Genomic DNA, 17,350 nt, shown 5'->3' on the forward strand with positions numbered 1-17,350 from the left:
CCTGAGCTGTCTCCGGCTCGTTTTGCTTTAAATGCGAAGCCTTTTCGGTTGGTTTCTGGGGTTTCTGAGATTGCGACATAACAACTGCATCCATGCACTATCGCACTCTTACGGCAACAGGACAATGATGGTACGTACTCAACTAAATTTGTTAACCTTTTGATATATAACATTCAACAACGAGTAATTACTCCTTAAAACAAACCATCTCCATTCTGGTACAACAAAGTACTCCCTCAATTCTGTTACCCTTTAGAGATATAAACATATACAAACAATAATTGGGCTCGGTCTCTAGTATCATTCAATATAGAACTCGGCCCGGTCTCAGGGAAGTGGCGCATTAGTTTATCACCCTAATGAAATCATCCCATGATAGAGACAACGTTGATATGATAGAGAGGGGTACGTTGACTCTATTTACGCCGTTCTTCAGATAAGGTAATTCGAACTATAGTTCATTTACTCTGATCAAATGCTGAAGGAGACTGGATCACACATTACATCCTAGAGACCACAATAATAATACGGGTGAGTTATCCTCTTTAACATTCATGGGATGCGAATTACAAGGCCAGTTAGCTGGTTTGTATTCTACTACAACCTTTCCATTGGATGATAATTTGAATAACACACACCGGAGAGTTATCGACCATCATAGACGCCGTAGAGAATGAAAAGATGGGGGAATAACAAGCGTGAGATTGCACACAATCAGCCTTTTTGAGAGGGGGTGTATCTTAGGTCTTAGTCTTTTAGTCTTAGGTAGACAGGATGTATCCTCACTTGAAAGTCGACTCGACGGATTTGCCTCTCACTGAGTGACTATCCATTGTTGTTTTGTCGGTATTGACATAATGGGTGGGACTCTATCTTGATTCTATTCGCATATGATTAATAAGTTCTTCAATCTATCAGACTATGATAGAGTATGAGATTCCAGTTGTCATTATAGTATAAGGATTTTAGTACGTAATACGAAGGCAGCTTTTCCGGAGTGAGTTTGGAAGGATTCTTTACTAACGCAACGTAGTCAACTCCATTTGTTAGAACAACTTCCATTGAGTGGAGTGCACTTACCCTTTCTTTCTTTTTGTTTTCGGAAAAAGGATTTGGCTAAGGATTGCCCATTTTGCATTCCAGAGTTTCTCGGAAGTGGAAAGTTCTCCCTTAGTAGTAGTAGGTTTCCATACCAAGGCTCAATCTAATTAAGTCCGGAGCGGCTACCGCCCCCCTCTTTTAAGATTAATATCTCATTGGCCTTCTTTCTTTCATTTGTATTATGTTGGAACCACTGAAGTCATTAGAATACCAATCCCATTCTTCTATGGCAAAGTCTTTCTTTCCTCCTAGTTTCTTTCTTGTCTATCTTTTACCCGTATTTGGTCCGATCCAAAATGATTCTATCCTGTATCCGCAATTCATTATAGATAGATATATGGACATATCCAACTTATTCTAATCCAACGAACAAGTCAGCTGTGAGAAATTCGAACTTTGCGGACAATGTTAACGTAGACTAGAGCCTCGAATTACATTTGCGATAAAAAAAATATTTTAGAAAACGTGAATGAAGAAATACATTGAAAACAATTTGAAATAAAGCAATGTTATAAGTTAAAGTGATTAAGCAATAACAATAGTTTAATAACATATAACCCGAGTAGGAAGAAGTGACAATTAGTCATATCCTCTATACTACATTTTAAAAATGGTGGGTGTAGACATGATTTTGGTGAATGGTCATACACTCTTATATTGACACAACATGAATATAGTAAAGGTCTATTTAAAGATGAAAGCATGTATAAAAGGTTTGGAACGGGCATACGGTCATGGACAACATGTTTTGGACAAGTATGATTGAGACATTCGACATGTGGTCATAGACAACACGCTTTGGACAAACATGACTGTGACACATCGCACGAATTTAATGGAAATGAATTGATGGAAAATTCAGGAACGTTGCTTTGACAGGAACAAAAGCATTAAAACATAGAGAAAATAGGGAGGCATGCAGAAAAATGATAGACGCGACTTCAAGTGTCCAGAGTCATGACACCGACCCAGGTCACATAGCCATTGTATATGTAATTACTACCCGTACCGTACAAGCACGTAGGCAATAGACATGATGTTTCTTTCTTTTTACCCTAGTTTCGAGTATTGCTTGAATTGACTTTGACCACTAATTTATTCGTAGGCTCTCAAACTGATTAAAATTTAGATATATACGAAGTAGTTGGTAGATTAATCTAATGAAATGTTGTCGTCTACGCATTTTCAGAAGGTCTGTACCTTATCGAGTCTATGAATTTTAAGTATAATTTGTATTTAGTCTATATTTTTTAAAATATTACATTTTCCCCCCAACTTTTTCCTTTGAGTTTTCATTATTTACACTTACTTTGGGTCGTTGGTATTGACTTTTCTTAATTAATTTAAATATTATGATAAAAAAATTTAAATTAATTGTAATTACATTGAAAAATTAACGATATTGAACTATTTTAATAAATTAAATTAATCAATAAAAAAATTCATAAATGACATGTGCATTAGTGAAAATTTGGGGCAATTATGTAAAATTTTAAAATATAATTCAAAATTAAGAATAAAAATGTAAAATTATAAAATTTAGGACATAAATTCAGATTTTAAGAGTAAAAAGGTAATATTTTAAAAGAAAATGAAAGCTATATTCAAAATTCATCAACAATTGTATTATTATTATTTTTATATAAAATTATTTAGGCAACAAACATAATTTCATTGAAATACGTCGGCCAAAGAGGAAAAGGAGGAAAATTCGAAGGACCTCATCTGCAAAACATTAAAATACGGAAAAATAATACGAACTTTTCGCGCCTTTGGTTTACTTTCGAATTCTGCAGTCTCCAATTCCAGAGGGTTCGATCCAGAGACTGAAGAGTGCAACAATGGTGGACGAAGAAGCTCGACTCTCTGCTGTGATCGATCCTCTTGCTGCTTATTCTGGTATCTATCTCTTTCCGAGCGCATTCGGCATTTTTCCGGATCCGTCGAAGCCACATGGTATTGGAACCGACCTTGACGCCATCCACAACCACCTCAAATCCATGGTATTTGTATCTTTCCATACTCGTTGTATATGATGCTTCCAATTCATCGCTTTTTTGATTTGTGCCATTTTCTGCTTGTTCAACGAGCTCCGTGCGCAATTGAGGGATGAATTGAAATTCATGTTCTGTTCCCATATTTTCAGTAAGTATCTCAAAGCGTGGCGTGGTTTTCCTTTTGATTCGATGGTTCTGGTTACTGTGGAAAGTGTGAGGAATTGAAATGTTTTTTGGCTTTGCGTGTGATGGTTTATTCCTTCCTTAAAATTAAATGCACCGCCTGCTTTGGTTTTTAATAGTAAGCTGGTTAGCCCATTTGATTTGTGAACTGGGATTTGTTTTAGTTCCGGGCATGATGTATAGTTCGCCGGTTTAAGACGGGGGCTTGTTTTCTTAGTATATTGATGCAAGAGCACTGGAAGCTACGGTGCTATAGCCTTGCTTCTTATTACTACTATCTAATTTCCCTTGGGCGCTTGGTTCTCAGTGTACTGATGCAAGAGTATTGAAAATTATGGTTTTACAGTATTGCTTCTCATGATCTCCATTCTCTCATCATCATGGCTCCTATCGAAGCATTTTGTATATATATATATGTCTAGTTTTGGTTTAATTGAGAGTCAACGATTCATAGGTCTCCTAAATTTGCTAGGTCTCAAGAAATCCTAGTAAACTTAAAGAACAGGCCAGATCAATTTTAGACGGTAACTCAAATTTGATGCAATCTGAAGCTGCAACGTTTCTTGCAAACAATGAGAAAAAGGAGGAAGCTACAGTCAAGGCAGAGGAAAATCCACAAGAAAGAAGGCCGGCCTTAAACCGAAAGCGGGCTAGGTTTTCTTTAAAACCTGATGCTAGGTAATGCTTATAATAAGTGAATTTTGCCTACTTTTTCTTTTTTTGTGCGAACAAAAGTAAAATTTTGGCAAACTTTTATGATATCTTCTTCTAATAGACAACCTCCTGTGAGCTTGGAACCAAAAATTGACATTAAACAATTGAAAGACCCAGAGGAGTTCTTTTTGGCCTACGAAAGGCTCGAAAGTAAGTTCCTTATGCTCCTTTTTCCGCACAAATTTCAGATGCGTATAGGTTTGTGTCATTATTTTCTTCCCATTTTGTCATTGACCCACAGATGCCAAAAGAGAAATTCGAAAACAGACGAGAGCAGTTTTGAAGGACTTGAACCTACAAAATCCATCCACGAATATACGCCACGTAGACCAGGAATTCTTGGGTATAATCACTAACATGCTATATTATTAACAAAGTTTTGTGTCTTTTCTTTTAAGCATCATGTTTTCTTTTGGTTGAGAATCCAAAATCTTGTTGTGCACGCAGGAGATCTGTTAGGTACAAGCATCAATATTCGTCAATAAAATCTGAAAATGATCAGAATGTAGAACCCTCGCAAGTGACATTTGAATCAGGTAATATCAGTGTATCAATACCGGGCACAGAAAAAGATTCAAGGCCTATAATTAACTCAGAAAATAAAACTGATGAAGATGTATCCTTTGAGGGTGAGGAGGGGGAGGAGGAGTTCTTTGGTAAGTAATTTATAATGTAGATCAAAATGTAACCTTCTGCGTGCATCTTGGTTCAGTTGATTTTACATTTTATCTATATCATATACTTTCATTTTCTCCCTCTTTTCCTTTTCATTTCGCACTGTCCTCGTTAACACTAAAGGTCAGTCCCCATCGTCCCTCTTTGCTGCTGTGATCCTTTTTTTCTTTGTAGCTTCAATAGCCAAGGTAGAGAACAAAGTGGATAAAATTTTGGATGAATTACTCTCTGCTAATTGTGAAGATCTAGAAGGCGATCGAGCTATCAACATGTTACAGAAGTGCTTGCAGATTAAACCCATTAATTTAGAAAAATTAAACCTTCCAGATTTAGAAGCCACTCGAACAGTGAATTTGAAATCTTCGACAGGCAATCTGCCAAAGCGTAGTTTCAGTGTGGACAATCAGTTACAAATGTTAGAAACTCTGAAATCTAAGTAGGATGATGAAAATTCGGTTCTTTGTACCCCACCCTCAATGAGAAGTCCACTGGCATCATTATCAGCCCTGAATGGACAAATTTTGCTTTCAAAGTCATCATGTGTTCCACTTTCAGCTCAGGACATTGACCAATCACCAGCAAGAAATCCTTCCCTTTTTGAACTCATTAATCACTTGTCGGATGCAGTTGGTATTGCAGAGCAGTCTAAGTGTTTCTAAATTAAAGTCACTTTTAACCAAAGATGGCGGGGCTGTAGCTAATGGAATCAAGTCGCCCAAAGTCCTTATTGGAAATGCTGATTCCATATGTAAAATATCTTCGAGTAATGTTTCAAAAGTATACCAAGTTGGCGGCTTTGCTGCCTTAAGTGGAACTCATGCTAGCATGGAAGCTAATGATATTAGTGGCAGCTGCGCAGAAGTGGAAGCAAATGAGAAATTGAGTTGTTTCGAAGCTCAAGAAGATGCTGTGGCTAATGCAACTAATGCGTCCGATGACGAGGTACATATCTTTGTGCCAGTTGATTTATATGTTTTGACGTTTGATATTACATCGTGTTGTGATAAATTGATAATATGCAGATGGAAGATCACGCAGGATCGGCTTCTGAGCAACCAAGCACATCCAAGGTGGATAGGATCAAAGGGTACCCGGTTGGCATTCAGAGTCAGTCGGGTATGATCACCAATTCCAGAATATCATTAGTTACTCTAACTGATAATTTATTGTACATTCATGTAAATAGGAAATTAAAACCTAACGTATGTTTCTGCTTATCTTAGTGCTTTTGATGGTTGGTCTTTTTTGATAAATTTTGGACAAGTATGTTTTACTAAATATGTCCGAGAAATGATAATAACTCCGTAAGAAGTACGTCTTGGATTGTTAAATAAATTTTAGTAGTTGAAGTGTACCACTTCAATGCTTCACATTTTGTAGGAACTGTATAACGATGGTTTGTTCTTCTGAACAAGATGCACATGCCGACATTTTCAATCATGTTATAATTCTGAATTGGCTTCAGCTTTCTCTATGAAGAACCATTTTCTCTCTTTACGGATTGTACTGCTTATTTGGGCTTAGATTGTGTGTTTTTTATTTTCTAACAGATCAATCAACTGCTACTTGTCCTGAAAATATTGTGGAGGGGCCGTTTAGGAGCAGTGGAACAGATCACCATGATAAGGTAAACCTTTTCTTTCTTTTCTCTTTTCCTCGCCTTTATTTCCAGTTGCTCGTTATTGATGACTCGAAGTTCTTTGTCAAATTGTGGTATTTTTCATATATGAAGGCTTTCTTTATCGTGGTCTCCACTGTCATATGGAAGCACTGTATTCAGTTTCATTACTTGTTTTATCTGGCACATATTTGTTTCCTTACTCTTACGAAAAGGGGAAGAAAATGATAAAAACCCTCTTTTTGTTAAATCTACTAGTTACTGATTTTTACTGTCGAGAGAAAATCAAGGTTTTCTTGGGTTATTGTTGGATAACAGGTCCAGCCCAAATCTCGTGCAAGCAAAGAACGCAAAGGCAAAAAGATTTGCGGGAGGCAAAGCCTTGCAGGTATCTAGCCGTATATTTAACCCAAATTTTTATTTCTATACTATTGAGATTTTTCTTTCGAATTCCTTTTCGTAATCTGCCAATCTTGCCAGGGGCTGGAACAACGTGGCAATGTGGGATGAGAAGAAGTACCAGGTTCAAAACACGACCGTTGGAGTACTGGAAAGGTGAAAGGCTGTTGTATGGACGCGTACATGAGAGCAAGTAGACACTTCTTGTTGCATTGTCTTTGAAAACGTTTTTTAATAACTCCATACGTATATGTTTCTCTCAATTCCTTATTTTATGGTTCTTTTGGACTGAATATTTTGTTGGTCAGTCCTTAGTGTCACCCCAAAAGCTTTAGTTTTTTCTTGTTCAATTTATGTAAATTACTAAAATAATGAAGGGAGCGTTCTTTTTGTTAGGCCTGGCAACACTAATCGGATTGAAGTATGTGTCTCCAGCAAAAGGCAACGGCCAACCAACTCTGAAGGTGAAGTCTTTAGTCTCTGATAAGTACAAAGATCTCGTTGAGTTAGCAGCTCTCCACTGAGGGTCGTGTAGCTTTTTGGATTTTGCATGTAAATGGAGCATCTAGTCTTGCCTTATACTAAACCAAAAAATTGTACATGGGCTTGGTCTGAATAGAATTCGTCCGTATAGTTTGGTGATCGGTTTCGTTGATTTTCGTTCTTTTTTCGAGTGGAGGGATTTGAATATTCAGTCTCTTAATTGAGGGAATATATATACCAAATCCAATTGGGTTGAGTGATGGTTGTTTTGTGGAGGATAAATATGTTGGTTCAGCATTTTTACACCCCTACAGCACAAGATCGAAATATGAAATTTCTACCTTTTATTTGGTTGAATGATTCTCAATCTTCCTCAAAACAAACTGCTAGCAGTTTGAGCAAGTTCTTGTGAGCATCTGGACTATATTTATTGATAGGGAATTAGAAAGAAAAAGGTTTAAAACTTTGTTAAAACTTGATAATACAAAGTTGGAAGTAATTTTGTTTAAAAAGTTGGAATGCCATCTGAAATATGCAGATGATTTCATGTCCTAAGATTGAAAATGCTACAGGGATTACATAACCAAGTTGTAGCTTATATAATTGGAGTAATATATGGGATTACCTCTACTGCATGTGTACATTCTTGAACATCAGTACAGAAAATCACAACATATTTACCTTCTCTTTGTTTTTTTTTTGTTTTTCCTTTCTGACTCAAACAATCAGACACTCCCACATAAGAAATGAAAAGAAAAGAAAAGATAAGGAACACAGGTTGAATGCAGATTAGCCTATCCAAACTCACCCAACTCCACAATTAAACCTTCATGACATATGTGTTTAGGCATTGTTGTTTCACAGCCCGCCAAGTTTTGTATCATCATCTACCGTTGAGATTAGAAAAATGAGCAAACATTGCACTGCCGGAGTGATCATCAATGGTTTGGTTTTGGACCTCTGCCGGTTGCCTGTTCTGTTCTGGCTTCACGGCAGCAGGGCAGTTGTCGGAGTTTGGTGCATCTGTCGAATCGTCGACAGCGGTAGGAGTAGCGGAGGTGGGGGTGACAGGTGCTGTAGCTTCGGGTTTGGTTTCTTCTTCTGCCTTGCCTTTTGAGAATGACTCTTGAAGTTGTAATGCATACTCCAAATTCCACAGCACATCCCCCATGCTTGGCCTATCGACACCATGTTCTGCAAGACACTTCTCTGCTGCTTCTGCAAACTTCTTCATAGAATCAGGACTTATGGCTCCAACTAGAAGAGGATCCATGATCTTTTCCAATGTCCCTTTTCTCTTGTTCTGCATTGCCCAATCAGCCAAGTTCACTTGTTCCCTTGTCAAAGATGGGTTGATTGCCGGCCTTGCACACAAAGCCTCAAGTAGAACAACCCCAAACGAATAAACATCTGATTTCTCTGTCAACTGTTGCCTCCTAAAGTACTCTGGATCCAAGTATCCAAAACTCCCCTTCACTGCAGTACTAACATGTCCCTGCCCCATTGGCGCATCCTTTGACAGCCCGAAATCCGCAACTTTTGCAGTGAAGTTCTCGTCGAGCAAAATATTGGTTGTTTTGACATCACGGTGAATGATTCCCTGTGCTGATCCTGTGTGCAGGTAATGAAGACCTCGAGCCGATCCGATACAGATCTCGAGCCTTTGCTTCCACGACAACGGAGACAAGTTCTTTCCATACAAGTGATCTCTGAATGGGCCATTTGACATGAACTCATATACCAAGATCATTTCTGAGTTTTCATCACAGTATCCAATCAAAGAAACCAAATGCCTGTGTCTTAGCTTTGAAAGCATTTGAATTTCTGTTTGGAACTCTGTTATGCCTTGTTCTGATTGTGGATTTCCTCTTTTTACAGCAACTTTGGTGCCTTCATCAATCACTCCAAGGTACACATTTCCAAACCCACCAACACCAATTATTGCATTGGAATCAAAGTTCTTGGTTGCTTCTTGCAGCTCTGCCAAAGTGAAGAACCTGCCAAGGCCTAAACCAGTGTTGGTCTTGTGTGAACCATATGAGGTCTTGCTTGTCATAAAGCTTGAATCACCAGCATGTACAGGAAGCAACCATGAAGAGAAACTGTTCCTCTTCTGCCAATCTTGAGGTCTCTTGTGCCATTTCATCACCATCGCACCGAGCCCGACAAACGCCCCAAACATCATCGCGAACCCAACAGCAGCAACCGTGCCACGGTTTGACCCATTTGCAGACTTACCATCCACTCCAAACTCTCCATCCAGACTATTAACAGAATTGCTTATTTTCATTACCTCTAACCCATTTAGAATTGCATTCGCATCGCCCGTATCGACATTCGCTGGACCAATCTGAATTGTCAATCCCTCTACAATGAAGGAAGAATTAATCACAACATCCTGGTAGTATGCAGTTGCCAAAACTCCTAGCTTGTGTGACAAATCCAAGTTGGTTATGGCAGCCTTCCCATTTACATAAACATTGAAATACAGATTGTTTAGAACTTTGCTGACAATGTCACAGAAATGGAAGCGAATTAGATACCCAAATGAGGGATCTGCCTCAAATCTCCATGTGATATTGAAATTTGGTTCCATGGATTGAACATCTCCCATTTGAACTGCACTTGCATAAACACTTGGAGGCGCAATTAACTTCCCAATTTCTTCCAGGCCGTCTTGATATTTGATGCTGTTGGTCTGAACAACAACATTCTTTCCAGCAGCTAAAGGTTTCCTGTAAGCTTCATCTCGCTCCCATGTCCTCCCAAGAGTGTCATTTCTTGGAGTGATTACAGGACCTCCCATGTTCAGCCTATACACTGTCTGAAATGCATATTTGCTTAGGCCGTCGACCATCCCGACTGGAGACAGCTCCATGTTGGAGTCGGAGATCATGCCCTCCGGAGCAGAAACGACCTCGATGGCGCTGATGAAAGCAGCTGAATTCTTCATTGGAAGGAACTTGATTGAGAGTTTTGGTTCAGTGATATTAAGTAGAAACTCCTTGAGAACAAATGTGGATTCATTGTTGATGTTGAAGCTGTGAAGCAACACATACTTTTCAGTGACAACTGAAAATTTGGCCTCCAAGAGATCAAAGTCATTGGTTTTAACAGGCAAGAAATGGAGGCGCAGCCAATGCCATCCAGGCTCAGCCATCTGAAAATGGTAAGCAGCTTCTTGGAGGAAGACTCTGGCTGTCAAATCGACGGGGGATGGGGCGTTTGTATCGGGTGGGGCGGCGGCTACCATCTCATCCTTGGCATCTAGGAACTGCAGGGATTGGTCATCAGTTTTGAACACTCTTCCATCAGGGAGTGCACCAAGTTCCTTTGTGGCACCACAGTCAAGGAGAAAGTTGTCTTTAGGAATGAAGGAGACGCCGGAGCCAGGGCCGAGGGCGAATGCGGCGATGGGGGCGTAAAGGATGAAGCAGAGGAAAACCAGGAGGAAAGCCATCAAAGAAGATGATGACATAAATGGAGAGGAGGAGAAGCTTGAAATTCTCTTCTTTTCTTTGATCTCCATTCCCTCCTGGGTGAGGAGGTCTGAATCAAAAAAGAAAAGAAAGCAACACAAAGCTAAAGGATTTCTAAAAAGGAGTCTCTATTATGGGTTTCCCCAAACCAATTTGTTATTTTTATCCACCATTGATGAGATCACCCAACAAATGGTTGCTGCGAACATTTTTGGCCAATTGAAATTCCTTTTTTTAGCTTCACCACCCAAATATTCTTTGAAACAGTCAAAACCACATCATTCTGTTTCTTTTTTTTTTCTTTTTTTTTTTTGATTCCATTTCAATATTAGTCATACCATTCATAAGAAATTAATTTTTATCAATAATAACAATAATTTTCATACTAAATTTTTTAGACAGATACCTGTGATCTAATAGAGCTTCGAAATTATTGATTCATAAAATTCGTGAAACACTTGTATCGTAAAAAGAAATCACAATTAAATTTTATAAAATATCTCTAAAGTGATAGTCGCATTCAATCATTTTTTATCGTTTTTTTTAAACAGAGTTCGGATGATTGAAGGCTTGAATCTGATGGAATCATAGAATAAAATAGAATATGATCAATATTTTCATAAAAATGAAACTGATAGGGGTAAAAGTAAATGCAAAATGGAATAGAAGTGGTGTCTCATTACTCAATAAATACAAACCGGAATCCGAGTAGTGTGTATCCAACATTCATTACAGAAATCAGGCACAGAAAAATAATAGTCGACCACAGTGGTAACAATAATAAGGTAGCAAACAATCAAACCTCTTAACCAAAGCCACTATCATATTCATATTATATATAGAATTGACAATAATAATCAAACTGCAATTAGCACATAGCTGCGCTGCTGCTGTTGGTGGTGGTGTTGGTGCTGCCGCCGCCGCCGCCGCGCTGCTAAACAAGTTTCTTCATCACTTCTCATTTTTCTCATATTTGGGGAAGCCCTTGCTCACTTGCTTCATTCACAAACCAAACCATAAGAAAAATCTGCCACCATGGAGTTCAACCAAACATAATTACTTCTTTTTGTGTATAATTTTCAGCGATACACGCTAGGAATTCAATCGAACGACTTGACCTTACCGCAACTTAAACAAGGTAAACCCACACATCAAGCTGAAAATACTGTTGTTCTCAGATTAACGGCAAGAGAGGAGGAGTTCATCATGTTTTCCTGCAAGACGAACAGACAAACAATATTTTATCCATACCGTCTGTCTCTGTTCATATCTTCTAGCCAAACCAAGAATAAAGAACCAACGGTTGATTTACCTAGTACTTATTGGAACTATAGCAGCCCAAAGTGCTCCAGAATAAAGCTAGAGATCACAAAGGGCATAGAAGAAGGCCTGCAAAATATCAAATATCCCCAGTTAGAGATCAGCACATGAGCAACACAGAGACGTTTGGTTCATCGATTGCAGACCTTTGCTTATTGGAATAGGCTCCATTACTTATGCTTGCTTACTTCATTGACCAAAGTTCATCTCTGAATATCTAAAACGAGAAAAGGAAAGAGTCAGAGTTTTACATCAATCTGGATATACATCTTGATATCTACACTATTGAGCCAAGGCAAACCCATTATGATTTTATTGGTAATCGAGAATAGACGGTATATCTAAACTTACCTACGCGGCTTATTTTGTCGCTGTCCAACATCATCATTTTCAAGTTCTGCAAAGGAGAAAGATCAGTTGTGCCAAAACCATGATGGCGTGCGATAAACATAGAAAATTGGTCATATTCATGTACAAAGAGTGACAATCTTACCATTCTGTGAAGGCTTTGCCTCGTTACTGGATTTGTTTGTGTTATTTTCTTTGCTGCGGAGAGTAGAAATGATCAAGATGTAGTGATTATATGCAGCATAAAAGGACCCCCAAACAAAACATTGCATATGCAGTAAGTATGCGATGAACATGTGTCGAAGAAGATGAACAAAATAAATAAGCAGTATTTCGCTTCCCTTTCTTTAGTTTGCCCCATTTCTTTTCAGGCTTTCGTTTTTGTATGCCGTTGTATGCTTTCAATATTTTCTCAATGAAAGTTTGGTTAATCATCAAGAATAAAATAAAATAAAATAAATAAGGAGAAAAGGAAGTACTGACAAAGCCCACCGGTGTTTTAGAAAAGGCACCAATGAACTATGTATCCACAACATAATTCTAAAAAAAAAACAGAGCATGCAAAGTAAATACTTTATTAGCTTTCCCACAACACCACCAGAGTGCCATAATATGACAATCTAAAATTTGAACTATGGCACGCCTCAGTAAAGTAAAAGCACAAACAAAATGATGACATAAGACAATTTCGGCATCAAGAGTTATCAAACCAAATACAACATACTAACCTCAACGTAGCCACAGATGATGTCTGTCCTGAGGGGCGAGCATGATAAGAACCATCAACAGCAATATAAGGCGAACAATATGTAGCTCCCAGAGCCCCAGCTGCACCAGCCAAAACTGGTAGCCTGAAGAATATGAAGCTCCTTAAATTAGAACCACCAACCGGCAGCAGGGTGGTGAAATAGGTTTTTCAGAAGAATATGGAAGAAGAGAAACTGCATGGAGCCGGATAAAGAGACTTCTTAATCTATTCTATCCCAGCTCATTCAAGTCACACAAAACCAATTTGGCAATGCCATCTAGACAATGAAAGATGTAAGAAGCAAAATCAAGGGTTCACAAATCATTTTGGATACAATGACTCTCAAACAACATTTGGTTGGGTATTAGCCAATACATTTCACCTCGTCGTTAAAAAACTCCAGATATTTATGACAAGCAATATAACATCCTCAAGAAAATGTCATTTAGAAAAAGAATCCACACCATGTCATTTCTGAATTTCCCATGCCAAGTTGGGGCTGGGCAACATATCCTGGAAATGCCATGCCAACTGCAGGAACTCCAATGCCACCAGGATGCTGACCTCCAAATTGCATAACTTTACATATAATCGAAGATATAAGTAATGGCATGGATAATAGAGAAATTGAGCAAAATAGAAAGTTTGACAGGAAAATAGAGGAAAAAAGAAAATAATATCTATATTTTAATACATTTTTAATGGATCGACAAAATTATAACAAAGCAAAACTACTTTTATAGTTCATAAACTCACAGGAACGTTGCACCATACCAAACTAAAAGTAGATTTTAAAAGGAGTGCTATAATCTCGAAACTGATCGAAAGTACAAAGCCTATCCGCAAGCAAAGAGTAAACCCATACAATTTCCCGTAAAGTTAAAAGTAATGGGAAGTAAACTTTACCCGGCAAAAATGCTGGTGTATGAGGAAAGTTCTGATCTCCATGAGTAATATTCATGTTCCCAGAGGTTCCCATAATCTGAGCCCCACTATAAATAAAGGAACCTGCACCAATACCTTGTGCCATCCCTTTTCCCTTTCCAACCAAAGCAGTTTTTAATTTGCTTGATTCTGAATAAGAATCCACCTCTCCAGATCCAGATTCAACTGAGTTAACTGACAAAGCAGTTTTAGGTGGAGATGAAGATTGAGATCCACTATCAGGTCGCTGACCCAACTGCTGGACAGGAACCTGAACAGCAGGTTGAACCCGATTTTGACTAGGAGTTCGTGTTACACCATGAGATTGAGTCGGTAATGAGACGTTGTTAACTTGGCTATGGAGTGATGCAGGAGGGTAGCTGGTAGATCCTACACCAGCACCCCTTCCCTGAGGCCTAGATTGGGGAATCTGAGCATTATTGACCACTGAAGAACCAGAATTTGTCTTAGATGAAAGATTTCCTAAAGACGGATTGGTTGAATCATTTATGTAAAGTCTGTCCATAGCAACAGCATCAACTACATGCCTTCCATCCACCATTACACTTGATTGTGACATAGAGCGACTATCACCATACATATTCTTTTCAGGAAGTCCAGCTTGTACTTCACTTTTTTCCAGTTTAAGGATGTTTTTACTAGACGTCCCTGAAGGGTAGAAAGGCGGAGAAGCAGAATTCAGGCTTGATGCAAAGACATGTTTCCTAACAGAGACAGGCTCACCTTCTACGTTTGGAGGAGGTGCCAAGGTTCTCCCTGTATGATTGTGTAATGCTCGTTCAGGAGGCTTAACAGATCTGAAGTCATATGCAAAATGGACATGCTGGATGAGTATGTATCCATGAACTACAACAAAAATTGTTACGAGTAGAGGCTATTAAAATTCATTTGCAACCATTGATTTACTCACTGTTTATCTTGTGAAGGAGAGGATCGGATATTGTTGTCTGTTGTTGATTCATACCGTCTAGGTCCTCTTCCTCTCACAACTTTAGAAGCATCGTTTTGGGTATTATTTTTATTGTATGCTCTAGATCTGTTACCTCGAGCATAACCGTGATCCATGCCTCGGCTTTTACCTCGACCTCGTGGATGACTCTTGGAAGTTTTCCTCTAATATGGTAAAAAGAAAAGAACACATTTGAGAGAGAGAGAGAGAAAGGTTATGCTTTTAGTGCATGTAAAAAACAAACCATTACCTCCCCACGATGCCTTTCATGCAAAGTAATTTCTTCAAACTTGTCATGGCCCCATTTCATGTCATCCTTGGACTCCCACAGCCTCCTTCCACCATGCATTCTCCTACGGATTATTTCAGACAAAAGAAGATAAAGGGAAGTGCAGTTAGAAATAGGTTACACCAAAAAGTAGGCTAACAGCTTAAATTAGGAAGGGTGTACAAGAAAATATGCGGGGGGACAATCCAGTTCTAGGAAAAGCAATTATGTCTCATAATCCATCAATTTTTCTCCATCTTCAACAGGAAAACGTTTAAGTCCTCATAAATTTCTTAGAAAATTGAAATTAGCATCATGAAATAGATTTCTGAATTTTCCCTGCAAATCTCATAGTAATCCATGTCCAAGAAAGTGATATTACTGCTCGTAAATGCACTGGATCATCAGATCACTCGCCTTAAGTTCAAAACCAAGTCTATTTGACGGAGACATCACTTCATAACCAGGAAAAACAATATAAAGTAGACATTCTATGAATTTATATATGCTGAGAAGTGTCCATTTCTTTAAGGACAGTTTTAGAGCACAATTTTGATCTCATGAATCCAAGAACATAAAATAACAAACGGAACATGCAGATACATTCCAGCTAAGATAAATACTACAGAAAGTTGAGAATTGAATAAAAAATCTCGTTCTAATGAGTCGAACACCAATTTGTTAAGAATATCCTTAATTATGTTCACAATTTTAGCAACATCATACTGTCCCAAATCATAAAAATAAAAATAAGATAAAACAGCATATGAATGATAGGTTAACCTTCTAAAAATAAAAAACGGACTGGTTTTTGTCCAAACGGGAAAGAGAACAAAAACTCTACCTGTGTCGACCACCTGCATTGTCCCTGAACCGATCGTCATGCATATAGAAAGCCCCGGCAGTGGGAACAGCAAAGGGCTCGTTCGCCTTCTTCTCCTCACTAAATTCCCCTTCTAGATTCTCCTCGGGCAAATCACTCTGTCCTTCTGCTAACGATCTTCCATCATCGTCCAGCTCCTTCACCGCATTGCCGGAGGCGGCATCCAGTTCTCCATGACCACCCAACTTCCTATCCCTATACCTCGCCTCATCCTCCTCTTCGCCAACTTCTTCCCCTTCGTCAACGTCCTCAACTCCTACAGCAACCTCGTCTTCGTCTACTTCTTCACCCAATTCGTCCTCATCGTCATACTCCGCTGCTCCACCCTGTCCATCGGAATCATCCGAATGAATCCCCACCCTCCGGATCGTCCGCTTCCCTTCTCCTCCTTCTCCTTCCCCCTCCTCATCATCGCTTGCCTCCCGCCTCCGCATCGCGAGTAACCGCTTTGCTTCTTCCGGATCACTCTCATAATCAACCTCTTCTTCAGTCGCAGTAGCCATCAATCAACTCCAAAACGGGAAAATTAAAATAATAATAATAATAATACAATCTGAACCCTCACCCTTCTGATCACAATCAGTTCCGAGAAACACAAAACTTCGTCAAGAAATCAAACAACAACAGATCCAAACTCCTCAAGAAGACTTAAAACGGACCGAATAAGAATTCGATAAACCTCGGGAGAACTTGAATTGAAAACCAAAATCCCCATTAGAAGGAAGTGAGAAAAAATCCATAAAATTTGTGATTATGCACTACAATTGCGGTTGAAATCTAGGGTATAGCTTCGGCCGGAACCCTAAAATTAAAGACAAGGTGATAGACAGTCTACTGAAATTTTGAGAAAAGACCGAGGCTGGAAAACGATTTCTTAACGAGGGATTGTTGGGAAAAGGGCAATTTGGTAAATGTGACACACTGGGAAAGGTCGAGAAAATGAGATGTGAAAAAGCTAACCAATTAGAAAACGCCACGTGAGCATCTTGAATAAGTCTGTACTCAAGTGGGGTCCACTGTACAATTAAACTAATTTTAAAATTGAGTTATCCACATTACCGGAACGAGATCTACCGGTAAGTAGAGTACCTTACTAGAGCGAAACGATTCGTGGGCTTAGGCCCTATATGTCGGTTCGGGTCGACCCAATGGACTGCCAAAATTCCTCTCCATATGAGAATGAGAAAAAAAAAAAAAAAAAAAAAAAAAAAAAAAAAAAAAAAAAAAAAAAAAAAAAAAA

The 17,350-nt window shown here is 38.7% G+C and overlaps 2 protein-coding genes and 1 pseudogene across 5 annotated transcripts; 1 reads left to right on the top strand and 2 right to left on the bottom strand.

The window, feature by feature from the left end:
- The first annotated feature begins 2,793 nt into the window (after positions 1 to 2,793).
- On the top strand, positions 2,794 to 7,520 carry LOC111497738 (annotated as a pseudogene).
- A 341-nt stretch (positions 7,521 to 7,861) lies between these two features.
- LOC111497737 (probable receptor-like protein kinase At4g39110) lies at positions 7,862 to 10,961 on the bottom strand. The gene has a single exon (XM_023148651.1). It carries the CDS (start codon positions 10,697 to 10,699, stop codon positions 8,054 to 8,056), a length of 2,646 nt encoding a protein of 881 aa, XP_023004419.1. The 5' UTR covers positions 10,700 to 10,961; the 3' UTR covers positions 7,862 to 8,053.
- Positions 10,962 to 11,296: 335 nt separating this feature from the next.
- On the bottom strand, positions 11,297 to 16,959 carry LOC111497654 (protein MLN51 homolog). Of its 4 annotated transcripts, XM_023148515.1 has the most exons (13): positions 16,072 to 16,959; positions 15,210 to 15,312; positions 14,921 to 15,123; positions 14,734 to 14,807; positions 13,972 to 14,658; positions 13,530 to 13,644; positions 13,046 to 13,168; positions 12,463 to 12,515; positions 12,321 to 12,366; positions 12,116 to 12,186; positions 11,962 to 12,038; positions 11,773 to 11,863; positions 11,297 to 11,676 (listed from the first exon to the last, which is right to left on the bottom strand). In XM_023148515.1, exons 1-10 carry the CDS (start codon positions 16,611 to 16,613, stop codon positions 12,159 to 12,161), a joined length of 1,974 nt encoding a protein of 657 aa, XP_023004283.1. In that variant the 5' UTR covers positions 16,614 to 16,959; the 3' UTR covers positions 11,297 to 11,676; positions 11,773 to 11,863; positions 11,962 to 12,038; positions 12,116 to 12,158. The 4 variants fall into 4 exon arrangements, with proteins under 4 accessions (XP_023004283.1, XP_023004281.1, XP_023004280.1 ...); XM_023148513.1 differs by having other exon boundaries at positions 11,297 to 11,645; positions 13,972 to 14,807; XM_023148512.1 differs by having other exon boundaries at positions 13,972 to 14,807.
- Positions 16,960 to 17,350: the final 391 nt, after the last annotated feature.

The sequence above is a fragment of the Cucurbita maxima genome, unplaced genomic scaffold (genome assembly GCF_002738345.1).
Source record: "Cucurbita maxima cultivar Rimu unplaced genomic scaffold, Cmax_1.0 Cma_Scf00024, whole genome shotgun sequence".
NCBI lineage: Eukaryota > Viridiplantae > Streptophyta > Magnoliopsida > Cucurbitales > Cucurbitaceae > Cucurbita > Cucurbita maxima.